The 23609-nt window shown below is 35.1% G+C and overlaps 3 protein-coding genes across 9 annotated transcripts; all 3 read right to left on the bottom strand.

Annotated features, from left to right (window-relative positions):
• Positions 1 to 5955: 5955 nt before the first annotated feature.
• Positions 5956 to 9889, bottom strand: LOC145643549 (uncharacterized). 2 transcript variants are annotated; one of them, XM_081695082.1, is made up of 5 exons: positions 9292 to 9889; positions 7954 to 8034; positions 7620 to 7748; positions 7350 to 7402; positions 5956 to 7038 (listed from the first exon to the last, which is right to left on the bottom strand). In XM_081695082.1, exons 1-5 carry the CDS (start codon positions 9329 to 9331, stop codon positions 6904 to 6906), a joined length of 438 nt encoding a protein of 145 aa, XP_081551208.1. In that variant the 5' UTR covers positions 9332 to 9889; the 3' UTR covers positions 5956 to 6903. The 2 variants fall into 2 exon arrangements, 1 of the variants encoding a protein (XP_081551208.1); XR_014115973.1 differs by lacking the exon at positions 9292 to 9889 and having other exon boundaries at positions 7620 to 7827; positions 7954 to 8254.
• A 137-nt stretch (positions 9890 to 10026) lies between these two features.
• On the bottom strand, positions 10027 to 13496 carry LOC113581822 (uncharacterized). 5 transcript variants are annotated; one of them, XM_081695079.1, is made up of 7 exons: positions 13367 to 13496; positions 13138 to 13265; positions 12912 to 12983; positions 12415 to 12765; positions 11440 to 11550; positions 10398 to 10465; positions 10027 to 10309 (listed from the first exon to the last, which is right to left on the bottom strand). In XM_081695079.1, exons 3-7 carry the CDS (start codon positions 12919 to 12921, stop codon positions 10184 to 10186), a joined length of 666 nt encoding a protein of 221 aa, XP_081551205.1. In that variant the 5' UTR covers positions 12922 to 12983; positions 13138 to 13265; positions 13367 to 13496; the 3' UTR covers positions 10027 to 10183. The 5 variants fall into 5 exon arrangements, with proteins under 5 accessions (XP_081551205.1, XP_081551207.1, XP_081551206.1 ...); XM_081695081.1 differs by having other exon boundaries at positions 12912 to 12980; XM_081695080.1 differs by having other exon boundaries at positions 12912 to 12980; positions 13159 to 13265.
• Positions 13497 to 18511: 5015 nt separating this feature from the next.
• Positions 18512 to 22711, bottom strand: LOC113581840 (uncharacterized). 2 transcript variants are annotated; one of them, XM_027017270.3, is made up of 6 exons: positions 22637 to 22711; positions 22178 to 22528; positions 21661 to 22008; positions 20116 to 20238; positions 19941 to 19990; positions 18512 to 19840 (listed from the first exon to the last, which is right to left on the bottom strand). In XM_027017270.3, the coding sequence occupies exons 1-6, from the start codon at positions 22677 to 22679 to the stop codon at positions 19682 to 19684; spliced, it is 1074 nt and encodes a 357-aa protein (XP_026873071.2). In that variant the 5' UTR covers positions 22680 to 22711; the 3' UTR covers positions 18512 to 19681. The 2 variants fall into 2 exon arrangements, with proteins under 2 accessions (XP_026873071.2, XP_026873072.2); XM_027017271.3 differs by lacking the exon at positions 20116 to 20238.
• Positions 22712 to 23609: the final 898 nt, after the last annotated feature.

Below are 23609 nucleotides of genomic sequence, written 5' to 3'. Positions count from 1 at the left end.
TTCTTTCCTCATAGCTTGAAAAAGAAGTCTGATGAGCTGAAGAAGTACATAACTATCATGAAAAAATATCATGTTGAACCTGATTGGTGGAATAACACATCACATCATGCATGGTTAAACTTCAGCATTTGATGTGATTGGCTGAACACATCAGAGGCACTTTGACTGAAATGACAACACAAGAAATCAATAAACTTACAGCAGCAACCAGGAGTTGTAATTACAGTTAAGATTTTAATTGCAGGTCTGGAATAGACAGTTCACACTATAATACAGTAAATAGTTATTTTTCAGTTCTTTGTTTTTTGAATTCATCCATTAAAAGTTCAGTTTGACAAGGGACCAGGATAGCTATACTACGTACACAAAATTCAACATATTATTTTATTGGATGCTGATTTCTTACAGTCAATAGCTTGCCTCATTTCCTTGTCAGAACACCATATTACACTGTTTTACACATATACTTTACAAATTTGTTCCTTAACATTAGAATGGATAAGAGCGTCATTGAATGATTTAAAAATTTAACAAAATAAATTTAGCTTTGACAAAACTACTCCCCTATGTCTACCAATCCTCGACTTATTATATGTTTAGCCTGTTATTATGACATTAGTATTACAAAGCACAAAAAGGTTATCAATATGTACATGTCATTTCATGGCACTTTGACTCTTTTTTCTGCCTTTCCTACATTTTAATACATTTTACTACATTTTCTACATTTCCTACATTTTGCCTACTACCAGAGATCTGGGAGTTGGCGGGTGTGGCATAGTATTCTTGTCTGGTGTCCTACACTTCTGCTTCAATCGACCGAGTGCTTAGAGCTGATCTTGTGATGCCATGATTATTGACTCTGCAGCCTCCTTCGGTCCTACCTTTTCCAGCCATTGGTAGCATTGTCTTATGTCAGCCACCTCCACTATCTATCAGTGGTACTGTTATGGCCCTATTGTACTGGCTCAATGGCTCAACTGTCGACCAATCAGCTATCAATCCTATTTGACCATTAACACAATAAATCATGTGTTACTGCTCTTGTTGCAGTGCCATCTCTTGGACAACCTGCAAAACAAAACTAAAAGGGGCTTCTGCTCTACAATGGCACCTCCTCTACATGGTCCCCATTTGAATGAGGCACTCCATCAGCTCATCCTTGGGGGCCATTGCTTGGATGTATTCATGGATCTCGCATATCAGCCTGGACAGTGGATCTTACACTTTGTAGGACCCTCCAGCCAGCTAGCACACCGCCTTTGGATGTTGGATCTTAGGGGGAAGGTTTGCATCGTCTCTTGACCATCTTATTGTGTCTGCCGGGTATATGACTAGCAGGGCATATGTGTTTATGACATTGATCTTGTTCCCATTGAACTGGCTCTTGATGACCCTATGGAGGTAATTGGATGTTGCTGTCCTTCTCCTTCCTGCCTCATGGTTCCCATTCCAGCTAGCAGATAGTGGTATTGGGCCACATATGGGTGTGACACGGGACATCTGGCATACTGTTTGGCTTGAGCATGGGCCGATACCTGTATTGAGATGGGTGGCTGAGTACTGGATAGAGAGAGTAATAGTATAGACAGTCAAAATCATTTATTGCTTGATTTGATTGATTGATTTGACAGCTGTCAATCATCCCCCATATATATATATATATATATATATATATATATATATAGTGTGTGTGTGTGTATACACACACACACACACACTATATACTATACACACTATATATATATATATATATAGTGTGTGTGTGTGTGTGTGTGTGTGTGTGTGTGTGTGTGTGTGTGTGTGTGTGTATATATATATATATATATATATATATATATATATATATATATATATATATATATATATAATCAAGTAATTAAAGTAAGCATGTAAAGTGTAAAGTAAAGTAAGAAATAATCAAGTGATTAAAGTAAATAAAAGTTATGTGTCTTAAATGAATACGTACCACCCAGACTTTAATGTCCGCTCTGCTCCGCTGCTGGTCATTTACTGATACACCAACATGCGTATGGGTCTCAGTTGTGTGTGTCTCTCTCTCACTCACCCACTCACTCACCCCCTTCCATTGGCTGATTCTCCCTTAACTCTCAGTTGCTCAAGTTGTATACAGTCAAAATTGTACATGCTTTATGGCATGTAGCATCAGCTACATGCCATAAACATAGAGGTTTCTGCATTGGGCCAGGATGACATATTGCCATTTCCTACCACTTCCCCCTTCACATCCTCCCTGCCAACCCTTATGTCAGGTGCAAAAGCAGAATAGAATCAGCTCTTTTAAGTCATGCTTAAAAATGCTATGTAAACCTTTTTCAGCACTATGGAGTCTTGATTTGTAAAGATCAACAGATCTGTGGTTTTATGCCCCCACAACTGTCATTTACATTTTCAAATTATTTAAAAAGGTAGGTTACAATATTTATAATTATAAACATCATGTATTTTTAATGTACAATACCAAGGCCATATGTTAATTTTTTTTTTTAAGTAATAACATGCGTATGGGTCTCAGTTGTGTGTGTATCTCTCTCTAGTCCTTCCCCCTACCATACAGCAATGCACCTTCTGTCAAAAATTGATATAAGGCCCCCTCACACAACCCTCATCCCTAATATTAATATTGAGAAATATTAATGTGATTAAAGAAAATTAAAGTTTTCAGTCTCATACTACACCAGTCTTTCTCCACTTTCTCTGTCTGTTCAGTATCCTCTCTGACACACACTCTGCAGTCAGAGGTCATTGACTCTCTCCCTCTCTCTCTCTCTCACTCACTCTCACACCTCCTGACATCTTATCTGCCATATGTACTCAAACAGGGCAATAAGCAAACTTTTCACAAAACATCATGAAGTTTCCATTTATTTATTTTTTCTGTGATCTCTAACCAAATGTGTTTATAAGTTTTATCACACAAGGTTCTTGTCTATTATCACACATTGAGCCCTTAACACTTTTCAGTGCATTCCACATCTGAGAGTGGTGTTGGGGATGGGTGGATTGTAATTTACAGCTTATATCCGAAAACCATCTCTTTTCCCCACCAACCTTTCTTTCTTAAAGCCGTTGTTTTGCAGTGCTTCACTCCTTTAGTTCACAGCCGTAATTGTAAGCGACACATCTGAAAACTTTTGCCAAGACCTCTGAACGAACATGGACATGGCTCAACCATTATCAACAGGTACATTCTATTTATCCATTCATGTTATAACTGATATTAGTATAAGTTACTAAAAAGGCTGACGTGTATTTAGCTATTTATTTAGCTATTGGTTGTAATACTTTATCGCGCGTTGTATGATTTAACTCGTTGGGGCCTAACGTAGTAATTAATTTCAGGTATAGATAAAACATACAAGGCCTGCGCTCTTAGGGTCTGAAAATTAATAATCATATTAGAAAATTAATACATTGTTTTTTTTCACCACCACATATTAGCTAAACTAGGGGGAAAATAGTAATGTTCTTTCACAAAGCTATTTTATGAATTAGCCAATTGGATATCTTTACCGGTTGTGTAACTTAATTGTATTTTAGCAAACAATCATTACATATTGTGTACAAGCTATCGTAAGTATTGTTTTTGTGAGCTAGCTGGGAAAGGACATTTTCTTTATTCTGATGATTATTGATCATTATGTAATATGACCATTGTGTTATAGAGTATATGAAACATTTTGATTGACTGAAACACTTTTGATCGACCGCTATTCTTATTCTCATGGATAGCTAAATAGAAAAACTTTAATTTCTAAGTAGGTGATTCTATTTAGTTAAATTAAGCAATAAATAAGGTAACATCAAAGCGTTTTGCTATAAAGGATACCATCGTGGTTATCTTTTCTGTTCACAGTCTATAATTCTGTTCTATGTATTTCCGTTGGTTCAGGCGTTCACGAGTTCCTTGAATCTGTGGAGAGAATTGCTGACCAAGGTAATTTCTTATTTGTGAACTTTTATACATTTTATTTATATATATTTCATTTATCATTTAAATTTTTTGTTATTTTTTTATCTGTATAAATAGGAATGTAATGTTTAGCATTGCTTCATACAGTTGGTATTGCAAATAATTCTTGATTCACTCTCAATCAGTTACATAGACACTTGATGTGGAGTGTAAAGGGACCTTGAGAGGTCCTAAGGCAGCTGATTCTTGTTGTAGTCAATGTTTAAGCTATGTCACCACTATTGCCACTGTGCTGACTTCTAGTAATACTAGTGCAGTATTGTTTTCTGTGATATATTAGTGCAGTGCTGTCTTCTACTATGTCATACTAGTGCGGTTTTGTCTTCTACTGTGTCATACCGTAACACCCCCTCACCAGACCTGCACTCCTTCACATATTGTCACAGTGCTCATGTAGCCTACTTCCATTCCAATGTATGTGTTGTCTACAGACTTGGTATGCTGGGCTATTTGCAATTCTTCTTTTAGCTTTTTGTTCTAAGGGCAAGGCTTAAAACAGAGGCTCTTCAGCAGATTTGTTAAATGAGTCATTTCCATGGAGGCAGCCTCGACCCTCAACCACTGTCCAACCGGACTACTACATAAGTCTGATCTACCTTAATCTACAAACAAAAAGCTTCAATGGGCATATTTTTATTTTCTTAACTACTCTGAACCAAACCGACACAATTGTGTTAAACAGCAAATCCCTTGGTATCTCAGCGGTCTCTGTCAAACTGCTTTCTGAACAGCAAGAAATAGTATTAGAACATGAGCTCTCTGCCCTCCACCAGTTTCACCAGAAACTGCAGGATCCACCAGAACTAACTACATCATATGTAAAACAGCTAACTCAACATGCTGCAAAACAACTTCCCTTCAAACTTGAGTAGTGTGCAGAATATGTTTGTGTACATTCTAGAGTCTCTTTCTTTGGAACAGTTGGCAGTGGCACTGAGTTGGACATAAATATAAATTCAGCCTCTATTATTAATAGTAGCTTCTCTCAGACCTTATTCATGTGGGTTATATATTTTGTTTCAGTGCACAGTAACAACAACAGTAACAACAACCTAACACTTTACCCTGTAACATTGAAATAATAATTATGCAAATATATGCATATAATTATTGAGTACATGTGTATAGTAGAGAGTGTGTATACTGTATACATATACATTGCTCATCAAAGCTGGGAAATGCCTTACGTGTAGAGCTTGGTTCAAAATTTGTCACCATTGCCCTGAATATTACAAACACAGACGTGAATAATATGTAAACCCTACAAATCCTTCTGTGGCCAGCCTCATGTTTTATCAAGTAAGAGGATTAAATTTTATTTCATTGTAATCAGAAAAATTGACAAATGTAAATATTATTCATGGTAATAATTTAAACACAAAGCTCTTGTGGGCTGTTTTTGTTTGTCTGCCCTTCAGAATTTACCTCTACAGCATTTAGCTAATGCTTTTATCCAAAGCAACTTACAATTATGACTGAGTACAACTTGAGCAATTGAAGCACAGGGGCCCAACAGTGGCAACTTGAACCAGCAACAACGGCTTTAAGAAAGAAAGGTTGGTGGGGAAAAGAGATGGTTTTCGGATATAAGCTGTAAATTACAATCCACCCATCCCCAACACCACTCTCAGATGTGGAATGCACTGAAAAGTGTTAAGGGCTCAATGTTTGATAATGGACAAGAACCTTGTGTGATAAAACTTATAGAGTAAACACATTTGGTTAGAGATCACAGAAAAAATAAATAAATGGAAACTTTATGATGTTTTATGAAAAGTTTGCTTATTGCCCTGTTTGAGTACATATGGCAGATAAGATGTCAGGAGGTGTGAGAGTGAGTGAGAGAGAGAGAGAGAGAGAGAGGGAGAGAGTCAATGACCTCTGACTGCAGAGTGTGTGTCAGAGAGGATACTGAACAGACAGAGAAAGTGGAGAAAGACTGGTGTAGTATGAGACTGAAAACTTTAATTTTCTTTAATCACATTAATATTTCTCAATTAAAGAAACCTCTTATACACAGGTCTGTTTGGTTGGATAGAAAGAAAATAGGAGGCAAAATTTGAACATTCTGGCCTAGTGTATTTCTGACCCTGGGAGGAGTTTGGTTTTTGGAGGATGGACACCTTATATCAATTTTTGCCAGAAAGTGTATTCCTGTATGGGTAGGGGGAAGGACTTGGGAGGAGGTATAACTTCTTAGAGAATCAGCCAATGGGAGGGGAGTGGGAAGGATTGTATTGTATAAGAGCCTGCTTTACAGAGCTAAATACCAAGTAGCTTGAGTAAACATAGTTAAAAACATATATATGAGTATTAAAGTCTGCCTTAATAGGAGCTTTAGGTAACTAACAGGTTAAAAGCAGAAGCACACTGCATCTAATCTGAAAAAACTTGTACATTTTACAGTTTTCAACAAATACACACAAAAACATTATTATTAAGTACATTATTAACATTTGTACTTGCAGGCAATGCTTCTATGAATAATTGCAAAAAATGATTGCTGTTGATAGCCTTTGGAGGGGTACAGCTAGACAATATGCTGCTTCTGTGTTCTTGTGTCCCTGTGCTCTTGCCTGACAACACATTCCACTGCCAATATTATATTCCAAGCACGCATGTACCAAGAACGGTTCAAGTACCTGGATGTGTTCTTGCTATGCCTCGAAAACAGAAGATGCATCAGTTGGTGACTTACTGATAACAGTGAATAAAAAGGCACAGCATGCATTGTGAATTCAGTGCTATGGTTTATGGTTTTCCATAACATGGAGGTTAGGGGGCTGTTGGTTTTAAAGATTTCTGATAAAGGCAGTAACATACGCAATTGCAATTTATGAAAAAATCTCAATTTATAGAAATGTATAAAAAATGTTTGCCAATGCTACATATCGGAACATTGTAAGTCATTAATTATTTGAATGTTGACATTTCAGACTGGAGTATAATGTTTTGTCTTCTTCATTCTTCCTCTGATCTCCCTGGTTATCTCCACTAACCTCAGGGTGTTGCATGGTAGTGTAGTTTAGATCTTCATCGTCGGGCTAAAAAAAAGACATTTTTGTATTTGTGGTTTGGATAATTTTGTGGATTAAAATTTTAAAATCTGAAAAAAAACATGCATTAAATAAGTGATGCTATACTCTGAAACCAACATTCTGGAGTTATTAACCTATTTTCTATTAATTCTTTTTTTAACTTTAAAGAAAAACATTTTTAATTTACTTGAATTTTGTACAAATTCATGAATAACTATATTTTTAAGCATGAAAGCTACAAGTGCTGAGGCTTAAATTATTGCTATGTCAGTGGATGTATGGAATTTCATGATTTGACATCTGTTACTGTAACATACCTCTTCAACTAACTGGAATTCACCAGAAAAGGTGTTCCTAAGAATTCTTAGTGCTATAAAAGAAGAAAATAATGAATTTACAAGTCAAGCAAATGAAGTCAATTACTAACCAATACCTTATTCATTACTGCCCAATTGTAAGAAATAAGTTAGGGTTACTCATCTATAGAAAATCATATACAGCTCATAATATATAAATGTTTGTCAATATACTTTTTTAAAACAATTTGTTTCATGGGTGGGGGTAAAAAAAAAAAAAAACCTCTGTACCTCTGCAGTGTTCATCTTTTCTCCTCAGTCTTTTATAGAGGACAACGTTGATAGTTCCACTTAACAGCAAAATTAATGTGTTTCCAACAAACACAACTATGAAAGGAGTACTACAACTCCCATAACTCCCTAAAGTATGAAAGGTGATTATTGTATTGGAAGTACTGTGTTGTTTGTATTGTAGTTACACAGCTAGATGTTCCAGCCTCTGAAAGAAAGATTATCTATCAATAACCAAATTGCACACAATGTATCAAGTAATTTTTAAAAATGGCATATAGCCTTCAAACATATTCGATATACTTATTTAAAAAGATGCTTTTAAAATATTTACCTTCTGCTAATGTGTATCCAGTCATAGTTCCGTTATGTTCATATTTCTCTGTTTTACAGTTTTTCCCTTCAATCATGCTCCCTAAAACATAGTTGTAATGGACCACTGTTGTAAACAAATACCTGTTCATGTCTACAGTGATTGAATATGAACGTTAAAACATATCATTTTAAAAAACTTAGAGTGCACATTTTGTATTTACTGTTGTTATAATTCTATAGCTTTATGGGCATCAGTAATAGGAAGTTTGTTACACAAATATTTCGGCTCTTAGATTGTGAAACACTAATATTTTTATTTAAAAAACTTTATGGCACTAGGTTAATGATGTAGCTCAAAATGTGGGATATTTAATCCTCCAACAGATTTTAAAACTATGAGACTTTCTAGATTCCTTTAATTCTTTTAGACAAACTGCATCTATTTTTTTGTGCATCTTTTTTTTTGTCTGCATTACTCAGCATGAAATGTATACAATAAATCCATTATATATATATATATATATATATATATATATATATATATATATATATATATATATATATATATATATATATATATATATATGGCCAGAGTGTTGGGTCTGGACATTCTGAATTAAATGGCCTTCTCAGAAATGCTGCACTTGGGAAGGAACATGTTTATATGGACAGATTGTGTTCATCTCCTGAGTTATAAATACAATAAACAATAACTGTAGGAACACAATATAAGGGGTTATGGTACAGTCCATGTCGTCTATATTCCAAGAGTTATAGTGTAGGTAACCAATGTTCCAGAAGTCCTCAGCAGTTAATGGGTTAAAAGGCAACCCAAAAGTAACAGAAATTAATCAGATTCCCTTACTTTAATATAGTAAGATTTTGGATTATAGTATAGATAGATTTTTAACAGGCAGTCAGTAATCTGTAATGGAATACATTTTTAAAGTCAATCTCCCAACTCTGCTTATTAACAATTAATAATAAATTATTAAGGTGCTGCCAAAAACGTAAAGTGTTACCCATTTTAATAACACTAAGCTTTCACACTAAATACAGTAGAAATTTATTATCTGCCACTAAAAATAACTTTTGATTTTATTAGCCCATTAAAAGCTTTTGAAATAAATAAAATATACATATCCAACAAAGGTTGCCTTTCATCTTTTTACATACCCCAAAAGAGTAAATGTCTAATCTTACCTATCTGAATTAAATATTTTTTTAATAAATAGAGTAGTAAAAAAGTTAAATAGGGTTAACAGACTTTACTGAGCTGTAGCTACATTAAAACTGATACTGTCAAAGGCTGAAAACTACTATTATTCACTCTAAAAAGAGTCAAAGATTAACTTACCCATAGGTATGAACAGCAAGACTAAATATAAAACAGTCATCCTGCAGTCGTTCTTTCAGTGGCCAAAAAGCATCTGAGGCCTTTTGAGCACAGTCTATATATAGGCCATCACTTGCAGTTCAAACCAGCATGATCTTCAAAGGAGACTGTGTGTGTTATTGATTAAAGCATTAGCATTTTAGGCTATGCTTTTTTACATCTTATGGATAAGATTTTAGAACAAAGAAGAACTAAAGAAAGCAATTTTGTAAACTATATGGATCCAGAATGGCAGAATTGTAGTCAATCATGTGGAAGGACAGGCATTGGCCACAAGAACAAAAATTACCTTCCTGTTTACTGGTTTGTGCAGACTTGAAAAGAGTTATTATAATTTTAATCTATCTTCTGAATTACTGACACAAAAGAATCAAACATAATCCCTTGAGGCTTCTACTATGTTGCTTGGGGCATACATGTGATCAAGCCAGGGTCACTTGATGCCTGTTTTACTGGTAAATTTCCATGGCTGCCTTCTGATTTACAAACTTACTAACATGAACATTACACAATAGGTGCATTAGAAAATCTGTGATTTTAATGTTGAAAATTAAGAATTGAAACTTAGAACTTGACCTACTCTATTAGATAGAATGATTAATTATATAGAAAAGGTTTAGTAAAAGTACCAAAGTAAGTAAAAGACACTGGAAAAATATTTATTTACATAAATGATCATTTCATTATTCAAGTGTGATATTTGGGGATTGGGGATGTGAAATTATATGCATAGTTAACTTCACCTTATAATTGTTTCAAAATTTTGTTCTCATGCCTGTGTTTTCAAGTTATGGTAAATTCAAGTTTCTGACAGTGGCCAAATAAAAGCAGGAAATGAGAACAATTAGGGGTATCATATAAGGTTTTGACATGTTATGCCTGAGTACAGCGTTTCCTCTTGGTGTCGCTCTCTCTTCATTCTTGTGCTTTGTGCAGTAAATTTTAAGGCAGCATAGTTCAACACATCAGTTGTATGGTACTGTAAAAACAATCAATATTAAAAATCTGAAATTTCAACATTTACATATGAGTGCATATACAATGAATGATACTTTAAAACTTCAAACCTGTGCTGCTGACATAGTGTCGTTAGAATTGAATTGCTGTGATGGGCAGTTTGTAATGCGCTGGGTGTCTGCAATATGGAAATAACATCCATAAAAAAAAACTGTCAGCAGAGTGTAAATCTAAAGTATGGTGTTTTGTTTGATCAGTTACTGTGTGATGTTATATTTTCAATGATAACAAAAAACAACAAATACAGTTCATGGACAGATTGGTCCAGATTTTTACTACGTCATGCACTACAGGTTTCACATAATGGATTGTATTTCTTATTTATTTGAATTTGAAGATCATTCTGAGATTATTCTCAAGTTTTAAAATGGTATTTAAAGTTTTGCTCTTCTGTTTAAATTACAACAAACTAGCTTTCCAGGACCAAAGTGTATGAAAAACCTAAATCACAAAAATACCTATTAATTTGTATTTGCTATTTTGCAAATAGGTCTTATACAAAGACGATGTGTATAGCCATGCTGCCTGCTGAAAAATATTAGTGGCAAATTAACCTCCAATTAAAATTAAGTGATTTAAATCATTTTTATCATCGATATTAATTGTCAATATCCCATAGGATACTTCTTGTCAAATCGATCAGGCCTTCCAAGATTATTCAAGGTAACATTGCCTTTCAAGATAATTATGCTATTCACAGCACCGCATAAAACAACTTTAAAAAGAAATTAAGATAATATTGCAAAATTTTCTTGTATGAGGAACTTTCTTTGAAAAAATCACAACATTGTCACATTTAACACACTGTAAGCACCAAAGACTAACATAAATAAAGAATGCCCTCTGGAATACATTTTTAAAATCTTAGGAAAATATTTTAAATTCGAGTGTGTGGGGCTGGCTTTAAGAAAGCTCCTGATTAACTTAGACCTTTGGAGATATATATATATATATATATATATATATATATATATATATATATATATATATATATGTACATGTGCATACACCACCATATGTACATGTGCTTTACCACAGGTAAATATCAAGTAAATCTGTTATCCATATGAGTACATTCTTTAAAATGCCTACCTTTTTTTCTGCGTGTTACACATAAAAGAATATTGATGGCCAAGCTTATAAGTAATAGCACTGCCAAGCCAACTATCATGAACATGTATATGCTCTTGCCATCAGGCACACCTGAAACATAAAAAACTAAATTTATGAATGTATTTTACTGGGTTTTTAAAGACATTGGTGGTTGCAGGACAAAGGGAAAACATCTTTTAAAACATTGATGAAAAACATCTCATTTTGTCTAATGTTAGGCATTTGTAACTTACTGCTATTTTAAATGATAATTAAATTACATAATTTATTACATATTGAAAACATTTTTAATAAGCTTTGACTGATCACATTGACATTTACATTCTGATTATCTACTGCAAATAATATAATTAAATTTAACAACAAACATACATATATATATATATATATATATATATATATATATATATATATATATATATATATATATATATATATATTGTGTGTGTGTGTGTGTGTGCACTTTGTTTGATGAAGGACCTCTTCATGTTCTATTTCTCTTGAAAATCAATTTTGAATCTCTCTCTCTCTTTATATATATATATCTATATCTATCTATATATATATATATATATATATATATATATATATATATATATATATATATATATATATATAAACATGCATAGGATGAGGAGACAGATTAGGCCTCCTCTTGCAAATATATAAAAAGCTTCCAAAACGTTCAGCTTCCAGTTTTTACTACTGTACACTGCAGTTACTCACTATGCATTTGCACACACACACACACACACACACGTATGTTTGTATTCATATGTGCTAAGTGTGTGAAGCAGTATTCTCTAAGAGAGTGTCAAATGTTAGTCTTATTCCATTTGTAAAGTCCACTCACAAGCATGGTTGTACACTGACATGCATTTTCAAATTTTGTAGCATTTTCTTCCAAAACAATGAAAAAGTGTTTCAATATTCCAAGTAAACTTAAATGCTTACCGTCCAAGTCTAGTTTAGTTCCATTCCCAAAGAGGATCTCTCCACATGCACTCACAGCACAGTAGTAAGTTCCAGCATCAGAGGAGCTGAGGTTCCTCTTAGGGAGCTTGTAGGCACAACTCCGTGTAGGAGAGTGAAGCTCTGTGCTCTTCTTACACTGATCACTCCTGTCTCCATGAGTGTAAATGATTCCTGGATGAGAGTCTCTCAAGCCATCTCTGAACCAGTAGACATTGTGTCCTCCTGCACATCTCTCAGAGAGGACTGTGCACTGTAGAGTCACAGAGTCTCCAGGCTGAAGTAGCTGTGGTACGGTGTTCTGTACAACAGTATATTTATTTGAATCTTTACCTATAAAAATATGTCACTCATGAATAACTGAATTCAGTTTTTACAGGTTTATGTAGATTATGTACTTTATACAACTGGTTTATATAAACACTTTTATTTATTATTACAGGTTAAGTAAAATTGCAACAAAATAAGCCATTGCTTACCTTTCAGCATCAAAACTGTGCCAGGACCAAAGATGACAATATTTGAGAAAGATCCAGCACAATAGTACACTGCTGAATCAGATGGAATAGTTTTTGTTATAGTTAAATTTGAGCTGCCAGCTGACCTTGATAAATGAAAACGTTTCAGCTTGTCAAAATCATTATGGAAATTAAAGGGTAGGCTTAAGTGATATGAAGAGATGACCAGTAAAGGCTTCTGTCCCACCGGTTGTTTGTACCACAACACCTTGTGCATTTGTTCTTTTGGATGAAAGCAAGTCAACTCCACATCTTCTCCTTCTTTAAAAGTCAGAACAGAATCTAGCTGCAAAATCTTTCCTTGAAGATTTCCAACTAAAACCGATTGTAGATAAGACAGAAAAAATGTAAACGGACACATAGCAGGCATAGTTATATACACTTCAGAATATTTTGCAGTAGAAACTTGAACTTACACATTTCAGAGAAGACCAAAGATATCACATAAAGCACAACTGACATTTTAGTGCACAGCCCTTTTTGAGTCTGCATTTGTGTTTAACATGCCTTTTGCTTGTTGCGCCCCTGTGTCACTCTTGAGATATACTGGTGACAAGCTAACAAGTCTTTATATACTTATGTACTCCTGCTGCCTCCTTGAGGGTTCAGCAACACTGACTGATTCTATTTGCTTCCTGAAAGGAAACCATTGAACACCCATGGTCATATTGTTAGACATTCTTGTCTAAATGTTTTCCTATTGGTTTTAAGTTTCCATTTTTAGATTCCTAATGTAAATGTAAGTAAATTACATCAATCATTTAAATATGTTTGTTGTCATTGTTGGTTTGAGTTAAAGCCGTATTGGTAACGACACACCAATCAGTGTATTGACAAATTCTGTTATTTGAACCATATATAGATGAAGCTAACAACAATACATACAATTGTATTTATCTACTTGATAATAATCTCAATTCTAATATGTCTAGGTGACGTTATATGAGGTGTCAGGTCAAATTTGAGGAAACTACAGAAGAACAATGAGGCAGGGACACACTCTCATACAAAGCTGAGGAAATCTAGTCACAGGAAAGCCAAGTCTCACCATCATAAAGGAGTTTAGACTAGTATAGAAAGAGTCAGTGTTTTTCTTTGTTGTTTTTTTCTCAAGAATCAGCATGTTAGGGCATCTGTATCAAATTCAGATCTGCAAGACACAAATCAATGCATCAACCAAAGTATCAATGTACCACAATGTTTAAAAAGTAATGTATTTAATGACCTCTTGGGTAGCTTCTTAGCATATATTGAACCAGGCTTCATAACTATTGTGGTAAGAGCATTTGTATAATTTATTGTCTTTTCCTATATTGTCTGGGGTGGTAGCCTACTGTGATGTCTGTGTTTTTCATCTGGGATGTATTTAAATATTTAATAATGTACTCCAAAATACCTTCATGACTGACACAGATTTTGCATTCTTTAGGAAACTTTTGTGAAATAATTAAGCCCTCTCCATGGTGCTGAACTCTTGTCCCTAGCTGTTTTCTGATATTAAAATTGATTCAAATCATGTATTGACAAGAAGAACTAAAAGTCTCACATGGTCTTTTTATGGTCTTGATCTGCTACTCCTGCCTTTCTGTTGCCAATAATGAGACGATATTATGTGCAAGCTTACATGAACCAAATAAAAAAAAATGGTACACTGTTCATGGTCTTAAATAGTGGAAGTCAATTGGAGACAGGTGAAAGGGATGTCGCCGGTGATCAATAAGACAATAATGCTAAATACTCAGGGCAGGGGAAGTGACAGTCCAGGGGTAACTCCAGTTGCATCAAACCAACTCACTGGAGGGTGACCCCTCAGTTACCATGCAGGCTGGCTGATGTGATGTTCATGGAATTCCCCTATGAGGCTGGTGTCCAGTATATTGCAGACTGGGCCCCAGCACTGCACATCTCAGCTATACCTATCCCAGTCCACCAGTTACTGAATGCAAACTCCTACATGAAGGAGCCCTTTGACAATACCATTTACCAGCGAAAAGGTTGCACATTTTGTGGTCTTCGTGAAGCCCTCATATAAGTGAGTAGACACATGTGGGTAATCACACTAATGAGCACTGATTAATTGACAGTGCACTGTATTCCTATGGTGGCAGCAGGCCAGCACTATGAGCCACTTATTACATTGCTGTGCCTGTGATGCATGACAAGAGACTACCAATGTAAAAGTTTCTGTTTAAGAATAAAATAACCTGTTTCTCCTCAAATCCTGCATCTGAACCTTCTTTACCTGTGTTTCAGGTCTTCAGTCTGATTTGTTATTAACCTTAAGGGATCAGTGAATCTGGATGCTAGTTTACAGCAGGGAAGATGAAAATGGAGATCATGCATGCAATCCCCTCTGTCAGGCTGATATGTTGTGGCATTCATGTGATGTCAGCCAACACATTCCTTCACATAATTTCACTATGCCTGATCAATCTGTGCATGATCAAGTTTCCAAGTAGCCTCAGGAGAAACTAGCTGGAAGTCTTAGATGGAGAGTATTAGATGGCATCCCTTTAAAAATGTGTCTACTACCACCAGTAAGGTGGTGTAACCCTCTGATTCAGGCAGATATGTGAGGTTGTCTATGAAAAAAATATGACTAGAGTCTGTAGAGATTGGTCAGAAGAAGAAGTGTATCTGCTGGAGCTTGCCATGGGGACACCAACATAGCACACAATATGCAGAAGCTGACTGCATTTGGGTTTCCATTCTCAAAGCTAGCTGGTCCTTTTTGGAGAGGATATGGAAAGTAATGTCCATGCCAGGTGAACTTGATATGTGTTGCCAGGATATCAGGTCTGAATGGTGTTGCTCAAGAGCATAAGACTGATTAGGAGGACATTCAGCTGGTCTTTCAAACATCCAGCTCAGTGAAAAACTGAAATTGTTGAATGGTCTCATCAAAATTCAAAACTATAAACACAGCAAACAAATTGAGAGGTAGAATGATCTCCTCTGCCCAACTCCTCTGGGCATTGCCTGATTGTAGAAGGGGCATCAGCTTTGCATTCTTTAATCTGGACATTAGAATACAAAGAACTACAAACTTGAGAAAGTTGGAACCACATAGTTTAACAAGTTTTCAATGTTTTGGTAGTTTTGATATATTTAAGGTTCTTATGATTGGTCGGGACCAGAAAAGAATAAGAAAATCTTTCAAGCCAGTGGCACTACTACTCTGAGGCCAGAAGCTTCCAGTTTTTGATATAATTTTTTTCTGCTGGACAAAGTTTTAGGGGAAGTAAACATGTGGAAACAGATTCAGGGCATTATCTTGTCTCTGCAAGAAAACTGCTTACACATCCCTTTCAGATCCATCAACCTGCACCATAAATTGGAAAGATCCCAGTGTTTAAGGAGATGGGTTGTGGTGAATCTCTTCTTGAGATCAAAAATGGTTATCTCAGCTTCCAAGTTCAACTGAAAAATGTGTGGTTTACCCCTTAATAAGGTAATGAGTGGAACTATGTTGGAAATGAAGCTTCTGATGAATCCATGATTAAAAAATTGGCAAAGCAGCAAAGTGTTCCTTGACAGAGCTGGTTCTGGACTGGGTGTCAGCTTGCACATTATTATTGGCATGGGAAAAGCGAATAAAACAAGATAAAATTTCCACATTGGGAGTTAAAATTTTAAAAAGTATTTTTTGGTTGGGGGGCTCCAAACTGGCTTCAGCTTGCAGGAACTCACTGGAGATATGTAGATGTAGAGCCTAAGTCGGAAAGTATTGCCTAAAGCCATCTCTTTTGGCAATATTTGGCTCCATTATACACACCACCATGGGAGTCATTGGAAGTATTCATCCCTATCTTTGCAAACTATTGATCCTGTGTTTCCTTCATGTGGCTGACAACACTCAGTTATAGGGTTAAGCCTTTCTTGTTTGTTAACCTCTATTTTAGTGGAGTAGTTGTTTATCAGTTGACAAATGTAGCTAGGAGCATGTCCATAGGTGTAGGAACCATGATGGAATTGTTCTTGTTGTAGTTGGCTTGTTATTATTGGAGACACACTTTGTATCGCCATGAGGAGCAGAACATAGTTGTGTGGTTTGGTGAAGAACAATTTGAGTTCAACTAAAGCTAGAAGATTTGTAGAGCCTGCGGTTTCCTTTCTTTTCCCCCTTTTAGTTATTGCGACCAATGAGTTCTCATGGCATGTTTGAAGGCATGAATGTGAAAAATAAACACCTGTAATCAAGAACGCCTTGTGTTTGTGACTTAACTGGCAGGGAGCTAGAGGAAGCTATACTTTGTGTATTTTACCCTTTTGTGTATTGACTGGTTTTGGTGTACCTTTTGGTTGACTCTGGGTTTTTTTGGACTCTCCTCTGGATTTGTTTGCTCTTTGGACTGTGTTTTGGCTTTCATACAGACTGGCTTTTTGTCCTGCTCCTAATGTTCCTTTGCTTTGGAAATCCCACTGTTCTGGTTTTGACCTTGGCCAGTTCTCTAATGATGTTTTTGGAGTATTATTCACTTTTACCTACAAGTATCTGGCTGATCTTGCCTCATTACAAATAGGTTCCCTTTAAGCATTCTTAAACCAGGGAGGGGGTTAAGAATGTTGGTGTTGTATCATTTTGGCCAACTTCTGTCAGAGGTTAATTCAGGCTTCTCCTCACACTTCCCTACTGATGGCCCATGAAATCTAACTGAAGCAGCCACTGCATGCTTCTTCTCCTTCAGACATTGCAGTGGATCTTCAGTATCATTGGAAGTGTATGCCTTTGAAGTGGAAATGAGGGCTATACTATCATAGCAACAATGTTAGTTTCTTTGATCAAAATGTTTCTTTGAGTTAACTTTGTTACGAAGCTGTCCCATACTGAACATAATTACACTCACCAGCCACTTTACCAGGAACCACTTACCTTGCACCTAAAGTCACTGACTACTTCACAAGGTGCACCTATTAAAAAATCATTTATATACTTGTGTACAATTACACATAATTGCAGTATACATTTGTCCAGGGTGGTGGATCCACAATTATTGGCTTTATTTTTTGTTATTTATAAATAAAATACAGTATGCACACTTACATTTATGCTATTTGTTCTGGTCATAATTACAGATAAAACCTTATACAAATGTTACATTTTCTATTGAGATTTTTTTTGGTTTATTGAACCCAAATAGAATGGCTCAGTTCTTGTAAATGGTTATGTAATTCTTATACACACACAAAACAAAAAAACAGGTCAACCTTTCAGGCTGTGAAACATCCTGTGCTCAAAACCACATGGTGAAAGAGAGTGGAAAAAAGTGTGGTTTTCTTAGGCACATAATGCATAATGCATTGAGCAATGCTGACAAATCAACAAACAATATGCAAAGACAAAGTTAGATTCACTTGTTGAATAGGAGGGCTACATGTGGTGTAAACAACAAGGAAAGTGCAATAAATATCCTAAAATATTTACAGATACTGCCTTGTACTTATATGTGCATTGTATGGATACATTTATGTAGTGCTTTTATTTTTATTCAGGGCCAAGATATGTTAAGTAGTCATTTCATATTTGTACAAATAATAGAGATTATACATATAACAAAATTTTTATTTCTACAATTCAATTTCAATAACACATTTATCAAGATACATTGTCTCCAAACAGTTTTACAATATACTAACACTAATTCTGAATAACAAGTATGATCTCACATCATTTGTCATGCAGAAAGTACAATGCACATGATGTACAATAAGTTTGCAAAGGTGTAAGTATTTAACAATTGTACTTCTATAAGTATTTATATAAGTATAGTTGAGTACATAGGTTGGCTTTGGTTTCCTTTGTATGCTGGATACCTGAAGCAGGGCTTGTCAGATCGATAAAGAAATGCACTGTTAAGTTATATAATATTTGATAATCTACTTGTAGACAAGTCAAGACCTAATGCTGATGTACCCAAGATAAATCACTTGAGAAAAATTTCACATCAGTGAATTTACAGGCACTAAAATAAAGATGAGGGATTTCCTGCACATTTTTATTTTTAAAATAATGAGGCAGTCTATGCACTCAATGAGACCATTAACATTAAAAAACAGCTCAGCACAGGCATGGCACACATACTATACATAATTGTGTGTATACTCTGACATGCATACTATCGACTGGGGTTTAAGATTTGAAATAAAACAAATTCTAATTTTGTTGGACTTTGAATAATAAAGATAAAAAGATAAAATATATTTAGCCCTCATGTATTCACTTATAATTTAAATAAAAATAAACAATAAATTATACAAACATACAAAACATAGGTCAAAAACAACAGTAGAAATTATTCCTGTGTGCCATTGTTCTAGTGGAACAGTTATTGTTGCTGTCATTGCTGTTTCCACCACCAGAGGGCACACTTCTTCACACAGCTGCCATTCTTCCATTCTGACCAACTCAAATACTGATATCTACCCTCTGTGGCTACTTTATAACTATAATCATAGGCTTTCATACCACATAAATTGCTAATTAACTCTATAATTTGCAGTTTGCACTTTTTGTGCACCATAGTAAATGAACTATTTGACTTGTAATGTGTCATGTTTCCATGGCCTCTATCATGAATGATGCTATGTGAATATTTTCTATACACATTTGTTATGTCTTAATCTGTCATTCTTACACTATGAAACATCATGGCATATCAAGTGATATCAGGCATATCAGGTATTTCATCTTATGTCATAATTTCATTATATGTGCTAAACACCTGATGAGATTATAATGCAGTCTGACGCTTGCTGATACTAGACTGCATATTTAGACCATTGTAATAAACAGTCTGATCTTCTATATTTATGTTAGTTTTTCTCCTGGGATTCATTCCTTTGTCAATGAATTTTATAGTGGCATAATTCAGATTGCTGTCATCATTGGCCTGCAAAGAGGATAATCAGACGTTTACAAATAATACTCAAGAAAATTGTTGTTGTCAAGACAGTAGTGTGTGGCCCTTAGTAGGATATACAATAACTAACCTGTTCAGATGGTATGTTATTTCTGATCTTGGTTGGTGCTTGTTTGTTACCTAGAAAACAAAAACACAACATGTACCTTTACAGTGAAGCAGTGATTTTTCACCTTGGATATTTCAGTGTTGTTTAAAAATGTAACTATTGCATACCTGCATTTCAAAATATATTCATACCTTACCTTCAGAATTCCATTGCCCTCTTTGTATTCTTATACATAGAGTGATGTTGACAGTTAAGCTCAGCAGTAATAACACTGAAATGCTGATGATAAGGAACCATGTCCTTTGATCAGATGAAGCATCTAGAGTTGTATAAGTGCAGCAGTGAATAAGTCATATACCAGCACAGTCTGTATTTTAAGATAGGTCTGGTATGTCAGTTTAATTTTACATTGGCAAATCTGGGTAGTTTGATTATCTTTTGCCTAGTACAGACAATGTTAGTCGTCTTCTAGCTCTTCATCAATGGCCAGATTCTCACCGATGTTGGCTGGATATTTCTGTATTTTTGAATGGTGGACCACTCAACTCAGCAGTAGCACAGAAACACATGTAAAAGGTGAACATGTACTAGTGCTTTCTCAGTGATGTGAGGACCTGTGGTCAAAGACTGACCAGTGGCAAAAACAGTAAACAGAAGCTGATTGTGTATGGTAATCAATTAATTTCTGACTGTAACACTGGGCCAAAAAATTACTACTTATTTTTGCTACCCAAACTCAATTAGGTGCACCTTTATAGTACATTTAACACTAAATGTTAATCTCTTTTAGAATTATTCTATTATGTATGGTTTTAACTGTGTGAATTTTACAATAATTATATATTACTTATTCATTAATAAGTCTGTATTTACACTTAAATTTTTACAAACATTCTTCCAAAATGGTTTTTGCCTATATTTGTCCTTAGAACCATCCCTCTTCAGTTCCAGCAGTAGTCTGCCAACATAGAGGGGATCCACTTTTGTTGGTACCACTTTTCCATACTAAACATGACAGATGAATATACTGGAACTGGAAAGAACTATGCGTGGCAGATAAATTCGGAAAACTCTAAATTCTGAAAAGATCATAGAAAAATAATACAAAAATACATAATAAACAGGGGTTTTTTTGTTTGTTTTTTTAGGAAGCAAATTCAATGTTGACCAATGTAATTGTAGACAGGTATATACATCATATTATAATGTATATTTAGGATTGTCATATTCTGAGATTATATTGGGATTACTGTGGGTAATTAATTTAACTACAGTTGATCTTATTAAATTAAAGTATAGTTAGTTTAAGTGAGCTGCTGGTCGGGGAAGTGTAAGAACAGTACATAAGGTCTTTTTCTATGTAAGTTTTATTAATATGATGTCCATTTGTGTTAAATGTCTTGCTACTGTAAAAGAAATGTCCTTGATGCTAATATGTCTAAGGTGCTCAACAAAATTACCAGCCAGTATACTTATTGCCTATGCAAAATTAATGAGAACTGTAGTTTTGCATGAGATATTTTAATGTTTTAAGACCCTGTCATTTCAGAGTCATTGCCAAATATCTATAATTCAGAAATTACACAGGAATAATATTAATCTTTTTCCCTTTTTAATCACATTTGCTTGAATTTTCCATTGATATATTTACATTCTAAAAATGTAGATAAAAATATAGATTAAAAAAGAATGATCATAAATTAGACTTCATCCTGGAAACTTAATCTGAATCTAAACGTACCGTAAATTTCCAGTTTGGTTCCATTGCCAATGAGTATCTGCCCACATGCAGTCACAGCACAGTAGTAAGTTCCAGCATCAGAGAGTCTGAGGTTCCTTTTGGGAAGCATGTACACACAACTCTGTGTAGGAGCTCCAGCCTCAGAGCTTTTCTTACACTGAGCACTGTCTCCATGAGTGTAAATTATTCCTGGATGAGATTCTCTTGAGCCATGTTTAAACCAGTAAACACTATGATTTCCCATGGAAACATTGCTAAAGATTTTACATTCCAGGTTAATGTTTTCAGCTGGTTGATGTAACATGGATGTAGGTTGCTGCTGGACAACATGATTGTGGTGGTCCTTGCCTTCAAACAAAGATAATTCATGCATGCATACATTTTACAAAAAATAATAAATAATAACTTACATTTGGTCACAAACAAAGCGTCAGACATTAAGTATCCCTTATGTTCTACTTTTTTGTAAGTAAGGATAAAAGTTTGTTTTTATATTGAAATGAAATTATAATATTACCTTTAACAATTAGTATAGTGCCATCTCCAAATGTGATCATATTTATGAATGCCACTGCACAATAGTATGTTGCAGAGTCTGACAGCTGTGTTTCTGAGATGCTCAGATTAAAACTTTTAACATCCCTGCTCAGTCTGAAGCGGTTCTTGTCAAAATCTTTATAAAACTCAGGTGGATGTGAGTAGTGATATGAGGTTGCTATGCCAATGGGTTTCTCTCCCATTTCTTGTTTAAACCACATCACACCTGTATATTGTTCTTTTGCACAGAAGCAAGTGAGGTTGGTGTTACTACCAATTTCAGCCATCAGCAAAGGTTCCATTTGGAAGATATTTTCAGCAAAAGCAGTATCTGAGGGAAATATGAATGTCCTAATTACATAATGCTTGAAGTAATTAAGACATTTCTGACAATATCAGCGTAGTAAAATTTAAAAGGGACTATACATATTGTACTTACTTAATGTTATATAAAACAAGATTGGTACAATGAATTCAGTCATTTTAATTCCCAGCTGCTTCAATGCTGTGACTGCAAGACACCCTTAACATCTTAAAGAAATTAAGGGGGCGGGTGATAATACTGTATGTGTCTTATTGGCTGGGTAGACAGGAAATCATGTCAGCACAACTAGACAGTGAAAAAGAAATGGTCTCATGGAAAATTTATTTTACCATAATATGTATTGTGTAGACAGTAGCCTTTGTTGGGGGTAAAGAGGGCTGCACAACTGCCAGAAGTTGGTATAAAAAGGTAAATGTGCCTGGTACTTGTTCTGTACTGTGTGTCTGAAGAATCAGCAATATTGACCCAAAAAAGAAGGTACTGATTAGACATGGCTGATCCCAAAACCCCATACCACTTCTGAAACTAACAGAAGTTACTTGACTTGCTTTATCAAAGTCTTCATGTAGGTAATTTAAACTGTTACATCAGAGGAGCTCCACTTGTTACACTGTGCCACTGTAACATAGCAACTTATTCATTATCTAATAAGGGTTGTTATCACAGCATGACTCCTTCCTCCTCGACTCCTCCCAAAGTCTGTGTGTGTGTGTGTGTGTGTGTGTGTGTGTGTGTGTGTGTGTGTGTGTGTGTGTGTGTGTGTGTGTGTGTGTGTGTGTGTGTGTGTGTGTGTGTGTGTGTGTGTGTGTGTGTGTGTTTCTCTCTTCCATCACCATCACATAACCAGTTATGTGTCACACCTATCATTGGTTATCATGTAGTATATGCATTTAAGGTCCTGTTTAGTGGTTTGCTGTTGTTTGATCATGTATACGTTGTGTGTCAACTGCTTCGTCATGCTAACAATTGTATATCACTCATCATGTTTTGTCTTGTTATTGCTTCGTGTTGTTTTTCATATTTTGGTTTCGCATTTCTTTTGTGTTTCAGTACATGTCTATGTTCGTTAAAATGATGCCTCACACTT

This window comes from Electrophorus electricus, chromosome 13, assembly GCF_041902795.1.
Source record: "Electrophorus electricus isolate QZ-2024a chromosome 13, ASM4190279v1, whole genome shotgun sequence".
Taxonomy (NCBI): domain Eukaryota; kingdom Metazoa; phylum Chordata; class Actinopteri; order Gymnotiformes; family Gymnotidae; genus Electrophorus; species Electrophorus electricus.
Note: the sequence above shows the minus strand (reverse complement) of the source record. Positions and strands in the feature narration are given on the sequence as shown.